The sequence below is a fragment of the Eumetopias jubatus genome, unplaced genomic scaffold, assembly GCF_037043125.1.
Source record: "Eumetopias jubatus isolate StellerSeaLion01/CBP00866 unplaced genomic scaffold, mEumJub1_p1.0 scaffold_8, whole genome shotgun sequence".
In the NCBI taxonomy this organism is placed as follows: Eukaryota; Metazoa; Chordata; class Mammalia; order Carnivora; family Otariidae; genus Eumetopias; species Eumetopias jubatus.
The window spans coordinates 79,124,349-79,147,957 of record NW_028274814.1 but is presented as its reverse complement, the minus strand read 5'-3'; the positions used below and the strand labels follow the sequence as shown (position 1 = coordinate 79,147,957).

General features: G+C 55.1%; 1 protein-coding gene across 4 annotated transcripts; it reads right to left on the bottom strand.

The window, feature by feature from the left end:
• Positions 1-1,839: 1,839 nt before the first annotated feature.
• Positions 1,840-23,132, bottom strand: ASIC1 (acid sensing ion channel subunit 1). Of its 4 annotated transcripts, XM_088025588.1 has the most exons (13): positions 22,771-23,132; positions 21,930-22,125; positions 19,867-19,869; positions 5,952-6,042; positions 5,649-5,810; positions 4,894-5,021; positions 4,461-4,611; positions 4,020-4,076; positions 3,428-3,581; positions 2,899-2,990; positions 2,315-2,394; positions 2,122-2,226; positions 1,840-1,944 (listed from the first exon to the last, which is right to left on the bottom strand). In XM_088025588.1, the coding sequence occupies exons 1-13, from the start codon at positions 23,130-23,132 to the stop codon at positions 1,840-1,842; spliced, it is 1,686 nt and encodes a 561-aa protein (XP_087881714.1). The 4 variants fall into 4 exon arrangements, with proteins under 4 accessions (XP_087881714.1, XP_027981449.1, XP_087881713.1 ...); XM_028125648.2 differs by lacking the exons at positions 5,952-6,042; positions 19,867-19,869 and having other exon boundaries at positions 5,649-5,799; XM_088025587.1 differs by lacking the exons at positions 5,952-6,042; positions 19,867-19,869; positions 21,930-22,125; positions 22,771-23,132 and adding an exon at positions 8,476-9,153 and having other exon boundaries at positions 4,461-4,614; positions 5,649-5,799.
• Between the last annotated feature and the right edge of the window lie 477 nt (positions 23,133-23,609).

Here is a 23,609-nt window from a genome sequence, read left to right as displayed (position 1 = left end):
GACCTGCCAAAGTCCTGTTCTGGGGTTGGAGACCAAGAGACAGTTGGGTAGAGAAGACTTGGGAAGGGGTAGGGCTCTGGCCTAGGAGGAGTGCCTGGGGGAGGGGGCATGGTAGGCCCTCTACCTCATTCATTTTTCTTTAAGATAGGAAGGGAGGGACAGAACAGCAGAGCTTTCAACTACCTCTCTAGTCCTGTATTTTCCCCATTACCAAACCATACCTCGCCAGAAAATCTAAGTGGTGGGCTTGGGTATCAGGTGAGGAAAGGAGGCTGGGCACCCAGAAGAAAGGAAAGGTCACTGACTGAGGACCCCAACTTCTGCTTGTCAGCACCCCACTGCTCCAGCTACAAGAGTCACCAATCCACAGCTCCCCTTGTCTCTGATACCCTTGGCTTAGTGTGCAGAGCAGATCTCCATTCCCTGGGCGGGGGCTCTGTCTGTAGCTGCCCCTTCCCTGGGGAGGCCACAGTCAGCCAGGCAAAGGGCATTGGGATGGTGGAACAGGGGAGGGATTGTTAAGGCTACAGGGAGGGCGTAGGGTGCCCGGGGTTGGGGGGAGAGGGTGAGGCCAGAAAGAGGCAGAGCTTGTGATTCACAGCTTCCTTTATGTCGCCACCGAGACAGTGCGAAGGTTACAATGCGCGTGTCGTCTCCTTGTGCTTCTCAGAGGGATGTGTGTACACAGTACAGACAGCAGGGGAGAGAGTCCAACCCTTTATACAGGCGAAGGCATTCAGAGACCAGGGAGGGAGTGGGGACCCAGAAAGGGGGACTCTGGGTGGGAGGATGGTTCTTAGAGACAAGAGGGGATGGGGTCGAGACAGACAGAGCTCGGGGAAAGTATATACAGAGATAATAGCAATATAGAGTCTGTATCATATAGAAATAGAAAATGCAGATGAGGTTGTTGAGAGAAGCAAATGAAGTTGGGGAAGAGGACTTGGGAGAGTTCCATAAGAAAATTTATGGATGTGGCCCTCTGCAGGGGCCCCTGGGAGAGGGACCAGTGAGGTTAGGCACCAGTGCCCCTCTCCCTGAGCTGGGAGCCAACCAGCTGGATCTTTCATGGGATGGTAGAGGAGTGCTACCTCTTGGGATTTCTCTCCAGCCGTTCTGGGGTGGGGGGCAACTTATGGGTATCAGGATGTGGCCTACAGCACCAGGGCCACATCTTCTCCCCATCATCCATTTCTTCAAGGGATACCCCACCCCCAACTCCCTGGAGACTTCACATGTAAGGGGGTGGGGATGGGGACTAGGGTCTTAGTTCCTGCCTGGAGACTTGGGGTTGGGGGGGTCACTGGGCTGAGAGGGTCTCTTAAGGCTGGGGAAGCCCCCCCCCCACTAGCCCTCCCCTTCAAGGTACATTCTCTGGTTTGGGGCCAAATTCCAGACCCCAAGGATCCCCTCCACCCCCCCACTGGGAGGGGCTTTGGTGACTGGTGGCAGCAGAATGTAGGTGGACACTCAGATGACAGACAGCCAGACAGACAGAATTCAGGCTGGGAGCTGGGGGAGGCAGCATGGAGCAGAGAGGGGCGGCCTGAGGTCACCTGCCCCATTCTCTCTTTTTAGTTAAGTTTAGTTTGTTGTTGTTGTTGTTGTTTTAGATTAGTTTTGGTAAAAATAAAAAGAATGGGGTAGAGGCAGGGAGAGGGCTCTATGGCCAAGATTCCTTCCTCACCACAGACAAGAGGAAAGGGCTGCCCAGGAGTGGGGGTCTACCTTGGGAGGGGGGAGGGCGTCCCCAGGGCAGATGTGGGGGGGCACGGCCGAGGGCCCCCTTACTGTCCTAGCCCTTCCCACCTAGGCCTTTGGTACAGTGGCCTGCGGGGCTCAGCAGGTAAAGTCCTCAAAAGTGCCTCGGGCCGGATGGTGAGGTAGGATGTTGGCAGCATACGTCATCCCGGCGGGGTGGCCCCGGAGGCTCTCACACGGGTTCTAGGGGAACGGCACAGGACAGGGACTGGTTATCAGAAGGGCCACAGGTGGTCCTGGGGTGTGGGGGAGTCAGAGGCAGAGGAGAAAAGGTGGTAAGGCGGGGGGCGGGGGGGGAGAGGAGGGGGGTGGACCTGGGGGAAGGGGCGGGGCCGGAGGGCACCTCTCTCGCTCCCTCACATGTCTTTTGACGTCATCCAGGCTAAGGGCCACACCCTTGTCCGCACTGCTCCTTTTGGCCTCCTTCTGGCACTTTCCTCTTCTGCACAGCTTGTGCTTGATGACCTGGGACGGAGGTGGGGTGGTGAGTGGTTGGGCGGGCTGGAACCCCGCCCCGCCCGTGACCCCACCCCAACGCCCCACTGCCGCTTACCTCATAGGCGTAGTCAAAGAGCTCCAGTACCGTGAGGATGCTGGCCCCAATGAACAGCCCCATCTGGCCCCCAATGTCACCTGCAGGGGGGCACGGGGAGGTCAGTGGTGTCAGGACACCTGGAAGCAGCAGAGCTCACTGGGACAGGGGCAGGCAAGTCGTATTTGCAAAAAGATCGACAGCCTTTGTACAGAAGGAGCACAAAGCAATTCTGGTGGGGTTCTTACTTTCTTCTCTATGTTTTTCTGCATTTTTCTACTTTCCTAAAGTGAACAGATATTATTCAGAAAACATAAAATACCCCAACACTCATTCTCTGGGTAAATTTTCAAAGGCTTATGAAATAGTCCCCCATTCATGCCCACAGGCCTGTCTCTTCCACTTTGCCCTAAGAGAAGGTTCAGTCCCCTCCTCCCACTACATACCAAGACAACAGTGTTTGGGAAAAGGCCCTGGGTGGGGGGTCGGGGGGATGGCAGGGGAGGAAGGAACTTGTGGGACAGAGGTGGGCAGCCTGCTTTGGGTGGTAGGGTGTTGCACCATGCCCATGGCATGGGAAGGGGACAGTGCCATGAGCAGCTCACCCAGGAGCCCTGCAATTTCATAGGCCTTCTTCTGCTCAATAGTCTCATAGTTGAGGACTTCAAAGAAAATGTCCAGCACCAGGATGTTCTCCCTGCAAAGGGGTTGGGGGAGGAGACCTAGGTTCAGGTCACATCTCTGTCCCTCACTGGCTAGGTGACCTTAGCAAGTTACCCTCTCTGAATCTGTCTCCACATCCATAAAATGAGATGTTGATGGGGGTACCGGCCTTGTAGAATTGTCGTGAGGATCAAATGTGATGGCAAAACCAAAAAGACGCTCTGCACACTGGCAGGCGTGGAGTGATCCCAGTTATAGCAGTGAAAATGAAGATACAGAATGAAGCGATGAGGAAAGAGAAGTGCTTGCTTTGCTTGTTCCAACTTGATCTGCCCTCCATGCCCACCCGTCTCTTTGGTTGTCTTCCCCTTGTCATCCCCATCTCCTCCTGTCTGCCGGCCCCTCAAAGCCCACTCATACCCTTTACAGTCCCAGCCCAAGGGCCCTGCCCTGCACAATCAGAGCCCTTACCCTATGTACTGCTCAGACTTGTTGAACTTCTTGGCCAGGTACTTGGCTGATGCTTTGCTGGGGATCTTGACCATGGACAGCTCCTTGCCGTAGCGGGTTAGGTTGCAGGGCATTTCACACACACAGTACTCCTGGTCCTTCTCCACCAGGAAGTCTGTGCCCGACCAGGCGAGAGGCACCAGCTGAGTGGTGCCCTTCGGCCGGCACCTTCCTAACATGAACATTCTGGCCCTGTCCAAAGGAAGCCTGGGCCCCTTTCTCTTTTTCTGACCTGTCCTTCACCTCAGCCCTGTGCCCACCTTGTGCTCCCCATGGGTATTTCTCAATCCTGTATCTCATTGCCTCAGGGCCCTCGGGGGTCAAGCAGCCGAGATGCTGATGAGAGAGGGGGAGGGCCCCTCCCAGGTACTCCTGCTGATTTTTCAGAGGGGCCTTTAGAGATGCTATTCCCAGCTTTGCTAAAGTCAGACACAAGAGAGTTCAAGTGAAGCCTGATCCAGGAGTTATTTGAAGCTTCTAGGAACTTGGTCTGAAACCCCTATGCATGTGGCTCCTTCCTTCCCCCAGACTGCCCCGAGACAGGGGTGCTCACCCAGAGCAGGATCCGCACACTCCTTGTACTGTTCTGGAGTGCAGTATGGGGCATCCCCTAACAGAGGAGAAAAGACAGTGGTGCAGGATGGAGATTAAAGGGTCTTGTGATGATGGTGGTACCAAGAGTCTAGAAACTGGAAGATGGGAGTGGGCTGGAGGGCAGGACTAGCTAGCCCCCAGTGTGTTCTGCAGGTGACCCACCCCACAGTCCATCCCTCCTAGACCCCTTCCCGCACGTTTCTGTGGGTACAGGCAGGAATTGAGGTGAGAGGGACAAGGGTTTTAGGAGTATGGGATGGGGTTAGAACTGGGCTGGGGAGAAGGCATTTAATCTTGCTTCCGTGTTGGCAGGAGGTTGATATGCGTGGGGAGCTGGTGAGGGGCAGTGCAGTGCAGGCTGAGGGGCCCCAAGATCGTGTTTGGAGCTTTGGGGCCTGACCTGGCATGTGCACCATGCGACAGTTACAGTTCTCCACCAGGTAGCGTGTCTCACAGTCGATGCGGCAGGCAGTAATGCTGTAGGAGTCGAAGAAATCCGAGTCCATGGTAACAGCTTTGCAGGTGCCCCAGGGCGGGGGCAGGTAGATGAGCTGCTGGGAGAGCCGGGGAGCTGGGGGGTGTGGGGACTTCTCCCCGAGTCACCTCGATGGACTTCTCTGATAAGATGCAGAACTCGGGAGTCCTGCTCCCTGTCCCTCCGCAGACTGTGAGGGTCTCAGAGTTTATAGAGCACTCCTGTTCATTCATGCTGCTCAATCGTCAGATCGGTACCCAGGCCCTAGCTCACCCGTCCCTCCTGTATTGATTACCCACCACTCCATCTCGATCCCTCAACACCCCACCCTGGGACCAGCCTCTTGTGGCCCTCTCACCCGCTGCTCCTGGCAGGACACAAAGGTCTGGAACCCCGGGGCCACACCAAAGCCCAGCTGGTCGATGAAGGGAGGTTCATCCTGACTGTGGATCTGCACTTTGATGCCCGCTTCGAAGGACGTCTCATCTATGGGAATGAGGGGCAGGGGGTGTATTGGGAGGGCTTCTGACTCCCTAACCTCCTTCAGAGCTGGGGCCATGCTTCCTCTCCTAGGGATAAGCACAGTGCACACTGGGACACTGGGGGAGGGGTTAATCTATAGGGGCCCTGGCCCATCCCCAGCCTCCTTTCGGGTTTGCTAGCTCCATGCTGCCCTGATGAACCTTGCATCCTGCATACTTTTCTTACCTGGCTTCGGCTATGCATCTTGGTGTTTCAGATTCTTTCCCAGACACTCTCTATTTCTCTCCCTCCTTGTCTCCCTTCTCCCTAGCTCTCTCAGCCCCAAGGTCCCCTGAGACCAGACTGACGGCAGGCAGCCCAAGAAGAGAGGGAGTTATTTATAGAGAGAGCGACGACCGCTGATGGAAAGGGATGGCTGGTTACCTTGGAGAGTAACTGAGCCAGGAAGGGAGAGCTAGAGAACTGTGAGGGTGGCAGGCAGGTAGAGTCGGAGATGGAGATGGCAAGATGCTGGGAGGAAGGGAGGAGAGCCCGAGTCCTGCCTCAGGTCCCACAGTGGATCTCAGGAGTCCCCTGGTGGAAGCTGATGGCTAGGGCCATGGGAAGGGGCCCCTGAGAGAAGTGACATACCAGTCTCTCCCCATACAGGCAGGTACTCGTCCTGCTGGATGTCCAGCATGATCTCCAGCCCATTGCCAGTCCCACCCTTCATGGTCTTCAGTCGTGGACGCCCATCTCGGCCCGAGTTGAATGTGTAGCACTTGCCATACCGTGTGAAGACCTGGCGAGGGCAGAGTGAAGAGCCTGAGAGTCCTGCCAGCACCCCCTACTTACCAAGGGCTGTCCCCAGACCCCTCCGCTGCTGGAATCTCAACACGCTTCAGGAACAGTCCCTTCTGTGCAGCCCATTCTCCATTTGTCCTCCCTCCCGTTCATTCTCTGCCCTTCTTTGCCCTGATACGGGCCCCGGGAAAGCTGATCTCTGTGGGGTGCACTGCCCGTGTTCTTCTGCCACTTGGACAGGCTTTGGGTTGGGTTGGCCAATGCAAGCTCTCAGTGAGGGATCAGAGGGCAGAAGGAGGGAGCTCTCGATCAGGGTGTGAATCCTTCCCCACCCCTCACCCCTCTGAGAATGCTCTGGCAGTGGTTTCGATCCTCTGAGACTATAGATCCTGCCAGGAGGGCTCCCTGCAAAGCACTGCTGTTCCCTTGTGCCCCTTTAGCCTGTTGGTGACAATTTCCCACTATCACCAGGTGCCTCAGGCCCCTTCAGGCAGAGTTTCCTTCACTCTGCCCACAACTCTATAAACAGTCCCCTTGTTCGAGTCTTTTCAATTAAACTATCTGAGTGGCAGTCTTCTTCCTGCTGGGACCCTGACATACACACCTCCATCGCCAGGATCCCGTCACTGCCATACTCCCGGTCCCTCCTTGGGACCTTCTCTTCAGGCCCAAGCTCCCAGGGCCTCCTGAGATCTTCTCTTCTCCTGGATTTTGCCCCGGGCATCTGAAATTCTGCTCTCCCCAAGGTCCTTCCCCCAAACCAAGCTAAGCGTTTTCGTTTTCTCCAGCCATTAGCCCCTTGTGTCTATCATTGTCCTGTCATCACCAGAACCTGAGAGCAGACCCAGTTGCCATCGCAAGGACCATGCTCACCCAAGCCCAGCTTTGGTACTGGATTTGGTCCTGAGCCTCCAGGGCAAGGAACGCTTAGCAATGCTTGTGCAGAACTAAGAGGACCTCAGAGGAGCTCTCTGCCCTGGGGGCAGTCTTCCCACTCCAGGCCTTGGAACAGCCCTTATCACGGCTCTGATGACAGAGCCACAGAGGGAAGAGCGAACCAATTCTTTACAGCCCTCTCCCCCCAGTTTCTTGGAATGTTTCCAGGTTCCCACACATGGGGTGAGTGTGCTTTTCCTACAGCCTCATGGTGACAAAGTCCACGAAGTGAGTCAGAAGGTAAGGGACAGACATAGCCCAGAGAAAGAGAGACAGCGTCAGGCCAGACCAGAGCGGTCAGTGGTGTGGGGGGTACTAGTCCCCTTCTCCCTTCCTAGAACAACCTCCACCCCCATCCAGAAAAGAAAAGGCAAAGTCCACAGATGAGGTAGAGAGGGAACTCCCACGACTCCTAACCCCCCAGCCCGCTATGAGGTTTTGTGGCATTCTGTCACAGGCTCCAGACACACACCCATGCCTACCCTCCATCTGGGGGCGTGAGGGACTCCAGGGTGGCTGAAAACGACAGCCTTGCTAGGGCTGAGCTGTGCTGCGGACCTGCGGACTGCTGCTGCCACCTGGTGGTTCTATGCGAGAAATGTCTGCTCTACCCTTAGGTCCAGAGGAAGCCAGGTTGACTCCTTCATTTTATCGCATGTTCCTCTATTTCCTGGCCTGCCTGAGGTCCAGTGGCCCAAACCTCCAGATCCCTGTCTGCAGTTGGTCCACAACGCACTTATATGGTGACACCCACCTGCTCCTGCGCCAGGGCGGAAGTGGGGGATGGGGGCGGGTAGGTGTGTGGGAAAGGAAGGCCTGGCATCTGGCACCTGGAGGGGGTAGAAGAGTCAGGCCAGACAGAACTGGAAGCTGAACTGGGGAGGGGATGGGGTGCCACTTGGTCTCTCAGCAAGGAAGACCCTAGACTCCAGAGTGGGAGGGCAAGCAGGAGGCTGACTCCCCATCGAGGGCTTCCCCCGGGAAGAGGATCCCTGATCACCTAGAGCTGCAGGGAGGGGAAGATTTAGAGGAAGACTTGTTATTCTCCCTCAGAGAGACAGACAGACGGACACACACACACACACACACACACACACACACACACACACACACTGTAGGAGGAGCACTGAAAGACCAAGTGAGGATGCACTCAAGTCCCTGCTGTGGTCACTACTGAGAAGGGGCGTGGTGGGGTGGAGTCGGGGACTGTCCTCACCCTCCCCCTCCCTTCCACACCCTTCTCCTGCACCTCCGGAGACCAGGTGACACCTGCCCCAGCTCCAGTCCAGGGGTCATAGTCAAAATTGTTAAGGCCAGGTGTGGGTCCCCACCATCAGATCAAAGCAACCTCAAAGACAGAGTAAGGTCCTAGGCTCTTCTGGATCACAGGGAGGTCTGGGGAAGGGCTGGAGATGCTGGAGAATATTCAGGAAGACACCAGGGGCCTCGGGGCAGCAACTAATTACCAACCAGTACAGATAGATATCCAGATTCTAACAGGAAGAGCAGTACTGGTACAGATCCAAAAATAGCAGCCCAGTCGCAGATCCTGGGGCTCCCAGGGCAAGCTCTCCGGCCAGGCCTCCCTGAGGCATGTCAGAAGGGGTGGGGGGGGTGGCCCAGGTGAAGTGGGGGAGGGGCAGGATGGCCACCAGCCCCCAGCCCCGGCCGGGGATGCTCAGGGTGAGCCATGGCAGACACCCCTGGGGGACGGTGCCAGGCGTGGGCCCCCACTCACCACCGAGAAGTTGTGAGGGCCACAGGGCCCCCCGCAGTAGGAGCAATAGAGCAGCATGTCCTCCAGCCGGTGGCAGGAGCGATTGTAGAAGCGGTGCAGGTTAAAGGGCTCCCCAGAGAAGGCCTCGGGCCCCGGTGGGGCGAGGGGCACCCCAGGGTCATCACTTTCATCCAGCCCCAGCATGGGGGCCAGGTAGAGCAAGTCGGGGTAGCTGAGCTGGGACAGGCGCACGGCATTGGTGTTGCAGAGGGTGACGGCCGGGAAGGCCAGCTCCGTGGTGGCCACCTCGTCCAGCAGAGTCACGTGCGGGTAGCTGAGGTAATAGGCGACGCGGTCCCCCACCTGGCACAAGAAGGCGCCCAGGGCCAGGACAAAGGCCACTGCCCACAGGGCCTGCCTCAGCCCTGGACCCTCCTCCACGAAGATGTGGCGGGCGCCGTGCAGGGTGCAGCTGTTGGCAAAGGCCACCAAATCCATGGGTGAATCCCCCTCTCTAGGCTCCTTCCTCACTGCCTCCTCTTCCTTCTCTTCTTCCTCCTCTTCTGATTCTGAGTTGTCCCACTGTTGCTGCCGCTGCCGCTGCCGCTGCCGCTGGTGGGGACCCCAAACATCTCCCAAGGGCCCTAGGCCCTCCTCTCCAGAGGAGAAGGACACAGAGCAGAAGATCTGGATGGGCATCTTCTTCAGAGGCTTCCTGGCCCCTGGGGGATTGGCAGGAGAAGGGAGAAGCAGACAGGATCTCGGGCAGGATCTGGCAGGGCCAGCCACCCAGCCCGAGTCGGCCGGGTCCCGGCAGCCCGGCCAGCCGGCTGTTCTCCCTCGCCCGGGCCTTGGTGGCGGTGTGGCGGAGGTGGGGCGGGGCGTGGAGAGGAGGACCTGCCTGCCCAGCCCGGAGCGGGGAGGGGGAGGGCAGGCGTCTGGGCTGATGAATAATGGATGGCAGTGGGAAAGGGAGGCAGATGGAGAGGAGCGGGGCCAGAGCCCCTTTCCGGTAACCAGCTCCCGCAGGACAGAGAGGGTGGAAGATAGTGGAAACCATGGAAAAGCCTCAGGGCTCCAGGTGAGATGGGCCCTAGCAGATGCCTCTGCTCCCACAGCCCGGAGCAACAGTCCCTGCCCCTCCCTCATGACATTCAAGCCTCCCTGTCACCCTCTCATCTACTCCTCAGCCCTTCCTTTGGTCTTCCTACCCCAATTCTGGGCCCTCACCCCCATTCCCACCTGGTGCAGCCGTTCCCCTGAGACCCTGGAGCTCCGTACTCTCTCAGACCTCTAATTCCACCTTGACTCCCCCTGACTCATAATCTCCCCCCTTCCAGTTATTTCATTGACCACACCCCCACCTTCTCCCAATACACTCCTAAGACCCCAGTTCCCTTTCAGTCACTGCCGTGACCCCAATTTACTCTGTTACTTCCTGAACCCTTAATTCCCCTGCAATCATTGCCTTGACCTCCAATTTCCCTCCAGCCAGTCCTTGACCGCATTTATCCTCCGCTCCCTCCCCTGACCCTGGCTGAGCTTCCAGTCAGCACCCACCCCCATGCTGAGCTGCACTTAGGTCACTCTCCCCTCCTCCACCTTTCCCTTCTGTGGCTTGGGGGGCAGCCCAGGTTCCATTAGCAGAGGTCTCTCACTGACCACAGACTCATTTATGGCCAGTTCCCGGCACCAGGGGGGAGGCACCCTGTCTCTTGCAGCTGAAAAGCTTCCTGGCAGATCACCACTCCCCTCCCAGCTTGCCCACCCCTCACTGGTCCAGGAGAGGAGTTCGAGGAATCCTTTCTGGTAGGTGGAAGAAATTGAGATCAGAGCAACCTGCTAGGTCAGGTGGAGAGTGTCAGGAACCAACCTGGGATGCCCCCCAAAACCCTCATCCCTTGCCCTTCTGAGGGTCCCCTTGCCCCCAGTTTACCATTCTCTGACCCCGGGTCCCTGGCCCCTCTGTGCTCTGGTTACTCAGGGCCACTGATGGAGGAACTTGAGCCACCAGTCAAGTCTCCAGGGCCTAGAAGGTGACCTGAGGGGAGGAGTGTAAGGGAGGGAGGGAGGGAGGGGAAGCATGTTAACCCTTCCTCTGCAGGGCCAGAGACAAAGCAGTGGGGGTCAGATGAGTCTACTTGGACCTTGTGATTCCTTAACCATCCCACAGCCCCAGGCCCCCTTCCCCTCCTTTTCTCCTCTCCCTCCCTGCTCCTACACCTCTTCCCTTCTCCATTTGCATGCGGGGACCCTGGAGTATGTTGGGGATGGGAGGCAAGATGCCAAGTTCCAGCAGAACTGACTGCTGTGGGACCTTTGGCCTCAACTTTGCTGCCAGGGACACAGAGGCCCCAAAAGAAGAGCAGCCTTTGAGATCTGGCTCCTCTCCATCCTTTCCCCATTGCCCTCAGACCGGCCTCCAACTCTTTTGCCTAAACATTGGCCTTCCAACTGGTCTCCCTAACTCCCTGCCTCCCCACAGTTTCTCCCCACCTTATATAATTCTGTATGTAATTCTGACGGTTCTCCAGCCCTGAGACCTTCTTCACTCCTTAGTGCCTCTTGGTGAAATCACCCCCATCTCAGGTAAAGTTATGTGAGGCCCTTGCAATTTACCTTCCAGCCTCCCTTCCCCACCCCTCCACAGCAGTTTAGCCTCTAGCCACCATGCCCTTCTCCCATTCTGCAGACCCGCTAGGCTCATCCACAGCTCCATGCCTTCCCTGGACTCCATCTGAAGAATTTCTCCTCATTTTTCAAGACCTTGCTCACACATTACCTCATCCGAGAAGCCTTCCCTGACTGCACAGGGCATAGTGAGTACCCACCCAGGAAACAGAATGAAGGGCCCAATTCTGCTCAAGCCCCTTCAGGCATGAGTAGTAACCAATAGCTCCTTGAGGACAGAGACTATGAGAATGAAAGAGCAAGACGCAGGGACCATGTGAAGAAACCAGAACCAAGGAAGACCAGGAACACCCACGGCAACCAGCGAGGTCACTGCAGAGATGAGGAGAGAGATAAACCCTCACCCCACCTCCAGCTGTTGTCCTCAGGCTTCTTCTGCATGAACTAAGGGGTTCCTTTTATGTTTCCTGCCCTGTGTGCATTTGCTTCCCCACTAGCTGACCTCAGCTCTCAGAGAGCTCTGCACGTCATCAGGCTGTGCAGAGGTAAGTTCTAGGCCTGGGTTGGGGGTGGGGAGGCTGCAGCTACCCATGTGTTCCATACCCACTAGAGGGCACTGTTCCTCTCCTTCAGACTTCCTGGAAGGGGAAGTGATTAGACTTCCAGAGGGAAGAAACTAAGGCAGGGGACACTTCCACCACGCGGCTTCACTAGACAGAAGGACATGCACACACAGAGAAGCTTCAGAGGACAGCGCATCCAGGATGGCAGGGCCCGTCTTCCCCCACACCAACACAAAAACCCACACTGCACACCTACACATCACCACACACAGCTCCCTTGTGGGGCAACACACACACACACACACACACACACACACACACACGCCCCCCCAACCGCAGTTCCTCCCTCCTCTAACATCCTCTCCCGCCTCATCTTGTTCCAGTAGACCAATCCAAACTCTTCACAGTAATGGGAGGTAAGGAGAGTCTCAAGCATCACATGCAGACCCGCAAGCACACAGAGGCCCCAGGAGAAGTGGCCGAGCAGACACCCATGCAGGACAACATCCACTTCTGAATCCTCTGTCCAAGGAGGCAAGTCTTCCCCGGGTCAATCCCTACCCAGTACCACTCTCAAACTGTGTGTGGCAACTCAGTGGTTTCTGACTTTCTCCGCATCTCTTTCTAAACACACCCCCGCACCCCCCGCCTCACTGCTGCCAACATCTGTAGAATGTTTCATGCTTTTCAGTGGCTATCTCATGGGATCCTTATACAACCTACTGAAATAAGCAGGTTTGAGTAACCTCACCCCCATTTGACAAATGAGGAAACTGAGGCACAGTGACCTGTTCAAGTTTCATGGAGAGCAAGTGGTAGGCATGAGATTAGAATTAGATCTCCCCTTGCAAATTCCTCCCTCCTTTATTCTTTCATTTATTCATCAACTATTTCCTGAGTGTCTATGTGCTGAGGACACATGAAGAATATACAATGAACCGGGATCCTGCCCTTGTGGAGCTTACTGTCTAATGGGGAAGACAGACACCATTTTCTAAAAATTGCACAAGTGAATATTTAATTGCAAATCATGATAAATGCTATGAAAAGATAATTTGGCTCTATGGGAGGGAGTGACAGAAGGATCTGACCCACCCTAGGGAATCAAAGCAGGTTTCTCTGAGGAAGTGATGCTTGAATTGTGATCTAAAAAATAAAGAGAATAAGGAGGAGTAATTAGGTCTGTATGAGGTGGGGTGGGGGAAGAATATTCCAGAGGGCAGAGTCATGCAAAGGCCCTGAAGACCCCAGGTGGGTTGGGTGGAGAGCTCAGAGGAGGAGAATATAGCTGGAGAGCCAGAGCGGGGTAAGAACAGGCTGGATAAACAGGCAGGACCCAGACCCTTCCGGGGCCTTGAAGGTCACAGCAAAGATTCTGGTCCAAGGACAATGGGAGGTGTGCCATGGAAGGGTTTCAAGTGATCGGAGCAGTGTTTTGAAGAGACAGCTTGGGAACAGCCAGAGGAGGTGCCGGAAGACCTGTCAGGAAACCATCGCGGGTGTAGGTGAGACAGGGAGTGGACCAGCTTGGAATGGGGTGATAGGGTAGAGATGTTTAGGAGCCAAGAGTGGCAGATCCCGTTAAGGGAGGTGAAGGAGATGGAATGTAGGGATGCTTGCTAGTTTGCATAAGAGGCTGAATGGTGGGGTGGCTCACTAGGCCAGGAACACAAGGAAAGGACCAGTTTGGGAGATAAGATGATGAATTTGGCTTTGCGCATGCTGGGTTTTTCGAGCCTCAGGGACATCCAAGTGGAGATGTGAAGGGGGAGATTGGCCACCGGCGCAGAGTCTGGGAGGAAAAAGCTGGACGGAAGCACACATCTGGCCTGCCAGGGTCTAGATGCTGACTAGAGTCATGAGTGAAGACAAGACAGCCCAAGGATAGAAAGTCGAAAGGAAGGAAGGAAGGGAGGGAGGGAGGGAGGGAAAGAGATCAAGCTTGATTTGTCAATATCCACCAAAGCCAAACAGAATCCCAACCTGTGACTTAACCACAGCCCCTAGTTATATACCCAAAATATGAGTACATAGGACAACCAGAAAACATAAGCAAGAATGTTCATGATAGCTTTATTTATAACAGCCAAAAAACTAGTAACAATCCAAATGTCTAGCAAGAGTAGAACGGACAAATACATTTTGGTGTATTTATATAATGAGATACTACACAGCATTGACAAAGTGCTAACTACCACCACACAGAATGAGACAATCTCAGAGACAAAATCCTAAGCAAAAGAAGACAGGCACAAAAGTGTGCATACTGTATGGAGGGTACTATACTCTAGGAACTTCAAAACAGGTGGAACTTATCTGTACTGACAGAAGTCAGAATAATGGTTAACTCTTGTGGGGTAGTATTGACCGGGAAGGGGCCCAAAGGAAATTTCTGGGGTGTTGGAAATGTTTCACACTTTTTTTTTCTTTTTTGAGAGAGAGAGAGTGTGCGATGAGCGGGGTTGAGGGGAGGGGCAGAGGGAGAGAGAGAATCTCAAGCAGACTCCATGCTGAGCATGGAGCCAGATGCAGGGCTTGATCTCATGACCCTGAGATCATGACCTGAGCTGAAATCAAGAGTTGGATGCTTGATTGAGCCATGCAGGCACCCCAGGAAAGAGCAGTTTAAAAAAGAGGAGGTGGTCAACCATTTTGAATGTTATTGAGAGATTAAGAATAAAAAATGTTTGCAGGATCTGGCCACATGGAGGTCACTGGTGGCCTTAGCTTTAACCGTTTTGGTGGAGTGCTGGGGGCGGGCAGAAGGCAGCCTGAAGTGGATTGGAGAGTGAGTTTGAGATGAGAGAATGAAGACAGTGGAATATATATATATCATTTTTCAGAATTTTGTCTGGGAAAGGAAATGGGGGGGCTGGAGGGAGCTGTGGAGTTGGGAGACCTTTGGTTTTTGGTTTTTATGTTAACCTCAACCCTGATACATAGTAAGTGCTCAATAAATGTTAGCTGTTGTAGCTATATATTTCAAGATGAGAGAATCTTAAGCATGTTTCAGTGGCAACTGGTAGATTCCACTGGAGAGGGAGAGACTGACTGTAGACAAGGGAGAGGCAGAATCTTTAGGGTAACATTCCTATACAGGTAGAAGGAGATCAGATGGAAAGGCGAGGTTGAGATTTCAGCCTAGAGAGGAGGGATGCTCCCTTCCGAAAGGGGGGAAGGTCTTGGCTGAGGCTTCTATCTTCTCTATGAAGCAGAAGACAAGGTTATCTGCCGAGGGTGCGAGGGGGGCCAGGAAGGGTGGCTGTTTGAGATGAGCGGAGAAGTCTGAAGTAGTCATTGGGGCCAGCAAGGTGACCCGGAAAACAGGGAGTTGCCAGAGGGCACTGCCCACCCATTTCAGGATGTTGATCATGAGCACAAGGTGATTTCAAGCTGGTCTGTTGTGTGACCTCCTCTGGCAGAGCCTGGCTGCCCTGGAGCCGCCTGAGGAAAGCCAGTGGTAGGGCCATCCACTAGGGTTGGGGTTTGGCCAAATGGTGCAGTGAAAAGGCAGAGGAGTCAAAAGGCTTTGGTGTGGCCAGCCCGAGTCTGGGGTTCCTTCTCCTTTGCACTCTTGCTTTTGCGTCTTGCCGCCAGCTTCTTTAGAGAGCATGGCAAGCTGGGGGCCGGACACCCTCCTCCCCCTGCTCCACACACCTGCTCCAGCAGTCACACACAAAGAAGCTGGACTTCGCAGATCTGAAGTCAAGGTCCCACTCTGGCATTCACCGGCTCTGTGACCTCGGGCAAGTCACCCAACATCTCTGGGCCTCAGTTTCCTCATCTCTCAGGTGAAGATATTAATATCTGCCTGCCTCCCAGAATAAGGAGGGTCATGAGCTAAAGTAAAGGGAATTTGTAAATTGCAAAGCTCGACTGGAAGAGATGATTAATTTTGCTGGTATGTGCTCTGCATGCAACCAGAGGTTTGCCTGCACACAGGTTCCCTCCCACAACCACACTAAGTGAGCTGTGTACGCCCCCAAGCACATCCACACACGTCCACTACATACCCTAATCCACATCCACGTTCTTGCACACTCGGGGCACACATGCAGTGAGCATGTCACAGGAAGGCTGAGTCGGCCACTGTCCATGGTCAAGGCCACTGCAGCAGTCTCACCCCAGGGAGGTCCCCAGCCTGGCTGGCTGATGCAACGCATCAATTAGAGACGCACACACTAAGCTACATGACCCAACCTCTCAGCGCCCCCACCCCCGGGACTGCTGCCATGTCAAGGGGGTGAGCATGAGAGAGGTGGGAAAGGTTTTCTTTCCAAGAACTCATAGTAGCTCAGAAAAACTACCACTTGCCCTCCCTCTCCCCTGGGAGTGGCCTTGGAGAGCCTGGGGTGGCAGAGTCTCTCCCCTTACAGTTTCTTAAGGGAACTTCCCCTCTAGGTGAATACACAGCTGTTTCATGCTCATTATACAATTTTCCACGAGGAAGATGTCTGATCCCCGTGTCTGGGAAAGTCAGTACCGCACAGCCATCCATGCATGGGCCAGGGCGGGCTTAGCCGGAGTCCCAGAGGCTGAAGGAGGGGCTGCCCCTTGGCAAAGAATAATTTAGCCATCTATTTAGAGCCTCCTTACCTCACAGGAAATTGTGCCTAGAAGCCAGATGGAACTATGCCTAAAATAGAACCCAGGGGGTCCCAGTGTTCAGCCGCATCCTCCACCAGAACTAGGCACCACTTCTCAGTCTTGCTGTCTGCTTCCCAGTTTTGCCTCCCAGAATCCAGGACAAGGGTCCTGACTGGAAGGTTCTCGGCCCGAGGTTAGAAGCTCCCAGAGCTGCCACCTCAGACTTCCAGTGCTGGCAGGCGTGTGCTCCGGGGGCGTGCCCAATGGCAGGCAATGACCCCTGCTGGACAGCAGTGGGCTGCGCACCTGCTAGGGGAGGACAGCTCGGTGGAGACGCCCCTCAGTCTATAAAACTGGAGTTTCTGAATAGCTGAGCTGGGCTGGGGAGATTGGAAGGACTCCACCTAGAAGTCCAGGGTCCTGTGCTACCTGGCACGTGACTCCCTGTTCCCTACAGCTGCCTTTGTCATCATCCCCACCGCTCAGCTTGGAGCCTCCCTGGGAACCGCACTTCACTCTAAGCTCCCTAAGGGCAGGGACTGGGTCTGTCTGTTCACCTCTACACTCTGGCGCCCAGCGCAGGGCCTGGCACTTCGAAGGGGCTCTGTCACAGGAAGGAACCAAGCGGAGCTTTGTGTTTCCAACAACCCGGGTCTCCTACATCATGCCCCCTCTCCCCCAGAACTGAAATTGCCTTCCACAAAGTCGAAGCATGCTCAGAAGCAACCTCCACCCACAGCAAAAACGTGGGACCTCTCAGCAGGCCTCCCCCCTGCTTCTTGGACGCACACCAGGTGCAGCAGTGACCACACCTTTGAGTTTTCCGCAGGCTGGGGCAGGAGAAAGGCCCAAGGCTTGGAAGCGCTCCTCCCCACCCCTGCATTTCTGACTCTGCCCCCAGAGGCACTTAGTTACTTACATCAATTCCCTATTACTTTAGCCAGCAGCCCGGAGATCAATTAACTGAGAGTAGCCTCTTAGCTAACTGCAGTCTGGGAGAGAGGTGCAGTCCAGAACTGCAGGGGAGGAAGGAAGGAAGGAGAGGGAGAGGAGGTGAGAGCGAGGAAACTACGTTATCCAAAGGATGCTGGTGTGTATAGGTGTATGAGAGAGAGAGAGACAGAAAGGCGGGGGGGGGGGGGGAGGGAGAGAGAGAGAGAGAGAGAGAGAGAGAGAGAGAGAGAGAGAGACCCCACCTGGGTCCCCTGGATTCTTGCAACTGGCTCCACTCCAGTCTCCTCCCTCCAACCTCAGGTACTTCGGAGGGAGAGAGAGAAAGGAAGGATAAGTCTGGAAGGTTAACCTCTCCACTCCAGCCTCTCTTCTGTCCCGCTGCAATCTGTGCATGCTCCCCTTCCTGCCTCCCCCCACACCCCCCACAAAGACCACCAGGCCTCTGCCCCTGGGCAGGGTGGCTCAGGACCCTCCTGCTCTCTACAGCAGTCTGGGCAGCATTTTCCTTCAGCAGCCCTCCAACTCCCTGCTAGCTGGAGGGAAGAGACCCAGGTAGTGAGGCTGGGCCCTCCCCCAGGGACTCCTGGTTTGAGCTGCTATGGGGTGGGAGGCAGGCGAGGCAAGCTAGGGTGTGTGGGTGTGAGGGGTGTCAGTGAAGGGGCAGAGCTAAGTCGGGGATAAGGAAGCCCTCATGCTGGCCTGGCTCTCTCTGGGACCTGCCATCCCTGGCTCAGCTTGCTTTAAGATGGCCTCTCCCACCCCTCTCCAGGTCCCAGGATCACCCACCTACACCCACTGCTTCTATCAGCTTCTCATCCCTGTAGAAGCTCCAGAAGAGTCCTGTCCCCCTCCGGAACCTTGAGGGGATTTCCGTGCCCATCCCCCTCACTCCATCTCTCCTCTACGGAATTCCTGCCTCCACTCCAGGGTCCTGGGGGGACTCCTATGGACCCCCTCAAGGATTCGTGTGCCCTATCCCTTGTCCCCCAATTCCACCCTCTCCTGAGAGAGAATACTGTCTCCACTGCCTACCCACCCCCAAGATTTCCATTTTCTGCCCTCCCCTTCCTTCTCTTCCAGTGTCCAGAAATTAATTCCGCACTCTCTCTCCCCCAGGCAAAGGCTCTGGGTCTCAGCTGGAGGAGGAGGATGGCATAGGGCTGACTGGGCAGCCATCTGCCAGCCCCCTCCCCTTGGGGCTGCTCAGCATTCCAGCCACATAGGCGCTACCACTGCCAGGGACAGATAAGGTGCAGCTGGAGGCTGGCACCAGCTGCGACTGTGCTCACTCCCTCCGGCCCCCACCCAGACACGGGCACACAGCTGCGCCCCTGGTCCCTCACCATGGAGCCCCTGCCCTGCCTTGGCCTGACTGGCCTTGAGGTGGGGTGGGAGAGCAGAGCCTCAGACCCCTGGCAACCAAGCATCCCATCTCAAAGGAAAAGAGGTGGCCAGGGAAGAGGGGTCCTTGAGAGTGGGTCGTTGGTTGCTTTTTTGGTAGCTTAGGAGAGAGCTACTAAGGTGGACCCTCTGCCTCTTCAGTCTGAAACCAGTTTCTCCCAGATTTAGCCCGGGTTTCCCATATTTATCCCCACTCTCCCAAGCTGACTCAGCTAAAGCTGGGGGATGGACCCAGTCAAACACCCTGTGACCACCAGTCCATCCCCCTGTGGTTGAGCTGGATTCAGAAGCACATCTGAGGGGGAACGCTCATCACTGCAGACCCCTGCCGGCGGAGGGACCAGAATATGCTCCTTCCTATGCCTCCTGAACTGTCCTCCATGAGCAGGGTTCTCACAAGTTGGATGATCTTGGCCCTTGGAAACCCACAGCATACTTCACATGTACCTGTGCACATTTTGTTTTGCAAAAACTTTGAGCCAGGACTTGGACTTCCAGTTAGAACCTCTGTTTCAAAGCAGCAGAAGACGCCAAGACGGTCTCTCCTAAGCTCTGACCCAATAGGCAAATGTTTTCTGTCAGTGCCACATCTGTCCAGGGGCTAGATACACACCTTTTGACCTAGCAGAGAATGGCAAGGATGGAGAGGCAGATGTTAACTATTAGACCAAAGGAGAAGAGAGAGAAAGTGGAGCCTGTCTATGCCCCTTGGTACCAGGGAGCTGGGGGAGGGTGCTGGAGCCCTTCTTTTCCCCCAGGGAGATGTCAGACATGGACTCACAACCAAACTCCCATCTGTGTAGGAACATCCATAAGGGCAGAAGTGGTAGAGTTCCTGACACAGAAACATTGACAGGGAGGTCAATGAGAGAGGGTAGAAGGAGGGGCTGAGAGCCTTGGGTGCAGCTAGATTCCGGGTCAAGTCTTTGACATGGGCTCAAAAACATAAAAAACCTAGTCTTCCCTGGCAACCCAGAACCCAGAAACGCCAGTGCTGGGCCTGCCTGCAGGCTACTAGCTCTCATATCTCCCCCCACCCCAACCTCACGCAAGAGGAAGAACTCAGATTGCTCCAGAACTTTGTGAATCAGTCATAACTCCATCTGACTACTTAGAATTGTCCCCTCAGATAACATGGACCAGTCACATTTCAGTATCTCCATTTTCATGAACCTAACATGTCCTAGAGTCACCACCTGGAATCTTTCTGGACCTGAGGGACAAATGGAGCCTCAATTAAACACTTTCTATGGACTATTGTACCCCCACATTATACCTTCTCAGGTTGAGCCAAGTATTCTGCCCTTCATCCAATACTACAAACCATCCAAGCTAATGGGTTTTCTCTTCCTTGCTGCTCCCTTCTGCCGTGTATTGGGTATGCTGGGGAGGAAGAAGGCTCTGCCTTTCACCCTCAGTTAACTCCTACTACTCATTGGTACATAGTTGGTGAGCCTGGGAACCCTTTGGTCTCAGGCTCTGGAGAATCCAGGACTTTCCCTGTTTTGAGAAAGGATAAGAGGGAAGTGGTTAATGCATCACCCTATGCTCCCCGTCAGCTTGGCTCAGCAAGGAGTATGGTCATGTAACCTTTGTCTGGCAGGATTGACAAAGGCCCACGAAACTGGTCTGCAGAGCAGGGCTTAAAGAGATTGGGAATTCTTGTGTAACCTCAGCAGGAAGAAAACAAGCATGACCACGGCTCCAACATTTCTACACAAACAAATGGGGTTCATGCTCCCATAATGCTAGGAAGAAGCAAGCAAGGAGGGGAGAAAATGAGCAGGGAGAAAAGGGAGTCTCTGAGAACAGAGAATTAGGGGCGAGCATGGATAGCAGAGGGGTACTAGGGGAGACTGGGTTTTCAAAGAGCAATCACCAGAATTGGAAGTGATTCACGGGGACTCCAGGGTCAGCAACAGTAACAAAAAGAGCACACTAGGTTGGAACTTTACAAGACATGAGTTCTAATCCTGAACCTGTCACTAACCAGCTACTTGAGCTCAGGCAACTCATTCCACCTCTCTGTGTCTCAGTTTGTGCATCTGTAAAATAGACATAATATGGCTATTTATCCCGGGGATTGAAGGAGAGCCTACAAAGCATTCTGAAGAGTTACAAGCATCAGCCTCTCATCTGCTGTTATTTTTCACATCTGGCTTCAGGTCCTCTGGTCCCTTTCCAGCCTCTGTCTGGTTGTAACCTCTCGGGAGCCTGTATGAATTGCCCAGGATCAGCTGGCACATGAGATACAAGTCAGTTCCCCTAACCCTCCCCAGGATGCTGGCTTTGAGGCAGCCCCATCTGTGGGGAGTGGTGGGTGGGTCTGTGGGGCAGCTCCATTTTTTTTCTAAGATTTTATTTATTTATTTGACAGAGAGAGAGAGAGAGCTCGGGCATATACAAGCAGGGGGAGTAGCAGGCAGAGGGATAGGGAGAAGCAGGCACCCCGCAGAGCAGGGAGCCCGAGAGTGAGATGCGGGCTTGATCCCAGGACCCTGGGATCATGACCTGAGCCGAAGGCAGATGCTTAACTGACTGAGGGGCATCTCCATTTTAAGAAGCAAGGAGATGAAAAAAAAAAAAAAAGAAGAAGAAGAAGAAGCAAAGGGAGCCTCCAGTTCGGCCATCACTGTGTACCCCAAATAATCTCTCCTTCCTCAGACCCTGGCTCTTGTTGGCCAGGGGGGAACCCAATCAGACAGTATGCATGTGTGTGTGGGAGAGGGTGGCACAGAGAGAATTACCTGTCTAGCTATGTAAGAGAAAGCTTCCCTTACTTCCCATGTTTCATGGTGCTTCTCTAACTTAAATCCAAATCACCTGTTAAAATGCAAATTCTTATTCAGTAGGTCTGGGAAGTCAGGTGGCTCAGTCCTGCAGTTCTTTCAATTTCCCAGGTGATGGTCCTCAGACCTCATTTCAAGTAACAAGGCTGCAGCTTACCCACCACCATGTCCAACTCTGACACCTGTGGCCCAAAAAGTAAGCGTGATGGGGTGGGTGTCATGCCAGGCTCTGTGTGCGTGTGTGTGTGTGTGTGTGTGTGTGTGTGTGTGTGTGTGTGTGTGTGTGTGTGTGTGTGTGAACCTCTGTGTGTTGTGCACTGAGCGCTCTTTTTCCTGTCATCGTGGTCATGAGGCTGATGCTGAGGCCCTCACACAGAGCAAATGGACCCCTGTGCTGAACCAAGTCCTCTCCTGACAGAAGCAAACCCCAGGGACACACGGCTTCCTCTCCGGAGTAGCAAGCTTCATGGGAGGCCCTGGGGCTCCTAATCCTCTCCTCCTCCTCAGGGGGCAGGACTGACTCCTGCCCCACACCAGGGGACTCACTCACCACCTTGAAGTCTTCAGCGCTGCAGACCTCCCCCCGGAAGTGGCAGGAGAGCAGCATGTCTCGAATGTCGTGCCCCGCGCGGTCGTAGAACTCGCGCATGTTGAAGGGCTTGGGCTTGAAGCTGCGGAAGTTGGCCTTGTCCTGCAGGATCTCCAGCTGCTTTTCATCTGCCATCTGTGTGTCCGGTATCTCATACCTGGAGGCCAGGGGTGAGTGGTGAATGGATCAGCATGACCTCCCATACCTGCCTCCATTTGGCCTCCAGGGTCCCATATCCAACCTTGGGGGAGGTGGTGGCAGGGATCCATCTGGGGTCAACCATCAGCCCCCGGGGAACTGGCCTGGGCATAGGCACAGAAGAGCTGGGTGTGTCCAGAGGACCTGCCCCATGGGGTCTGAAAAGACGTTAGGATGTGCAGTGGCGGCATGGGTAAGGGAGGGGTGGGCAGAGAGATCAAGGCAGGGACTGTCTTTTATACTACAGTCTCCACCCTTTAAAGATGGTCTGCCCCCAGCCCTCAAGTGAGGAGATCAAGACACAGTGGCAGGAGGGTGGCAAAGGTCACTCCAGAGAGGCTGCTGATGTCTCTCTCAGGCTGGGTAGGGGCAGAACTGTTTGGGACTACGCTGCGATCGGAGATTGGTGCTCTTAATTGCGTTGCTCAGCAGTACCCCGATTCCTTTGCTGTGAGTGGCAGGTTTGGGGGTGCCTGAGAGTTAAGACAGGGTGGTCCAGGCTCTATGGTGGGTTTCAAGAGGCAAGCACCTGAGGGGGGTACCCAGGAGCTGGGGTGCATGCAACTCCGGGAGCCCAGTGAGCAGCCGGGTGGGAGCCACCCACCTGTTGTTGAGCAGGGCCAGCAGCTCCCCAGCGTGGTACAGGTCATTCTTGGAGACTTGGCTGAAGCGGAACTCGTTGAGGTTGCACAGCGTGACGGCGGGGAAGGTGAGCTGGGAGGCGGCCACCTCGTCGAGCTTGGTGACGTGGTGGTAATGGAAGTAGTACTGCACCCGCTCGGTGCACACACACAGCAGCACAGCCAGCGAGCCCAGGAAGCACAGGGCCCAGAGCGCCCGCTTCAGAGACAGCCGCTCGTAGGAGAAGATGTGCGCCAGGCCGTGCAGCGTGGAGCTGCTAGCGAAGGCCTGGATGCTCACCGGCTGGACGCCGCCCGCCTCCTCCTCCTCCGCCTTCAGTTCCATCCTGACCGAGGGGATCCTGGGGAAGGGGGCGGGGAGAGTCTATTATCCTGAGATAAGAGTACACATGGGGGTCCCTGCAAAGGCATCCATTCGGGATCCCCATCGCCAGAGGTCACTGCCTCTGGGGCAGGAGACTTCCCTCGTGTGTGAGCCCAGAGGTGGCTGACCAAGGGACGCACTCCTAGAAAAGGGTTCCTCCAAATGCGGGGGCTCTGGGGTCAGCTCAGGCCAAGAGAATGCTCTCCCAGGAAAGCTTCCCAGGCCAGGGGAGACCCCAGATGTAGACATCCGAGAGCCAGAGGGAAGTCCCAATATTTTTCCACAGGCAGGCACAGGAGTTCCCTCCAGATGTGGGGTCACTCTGGGACAGGAATGTCCACCCCATCCTGGAGACAAAAACTCGCCCAGACGGACAGAACCCAGGGTCAGGAGCTCCTGGCCAAGGATGTCCCCAGGACTGGGTTTTCACCCGGGTAA

Bases quoted from the DNA above. Each gene is read 5' to 3' on its own strand.
- ASIC1 (XM_088025587.1), bottom strand. From the start codon at position 9,153: ATGCCCATCCAGATCTTCTGCTCTGTGTCCTTCTCCTCTGGAGAGGAG. The intron at 4,077-4,460 runs GTCAGGCCCCAA...CTCCTCTGTTAG, and splicing joins TCGCATGGTGCACATGCCAG to GGGATGCCCCATACTGCACT. The intron at 2,227-2,314 runs GTAAGCGGCAGT...CCTCCGTCCCAG, and splicing joins TCTTTGACTACGCCTATGAG to GTCATCAAGCACAAGCTGTG.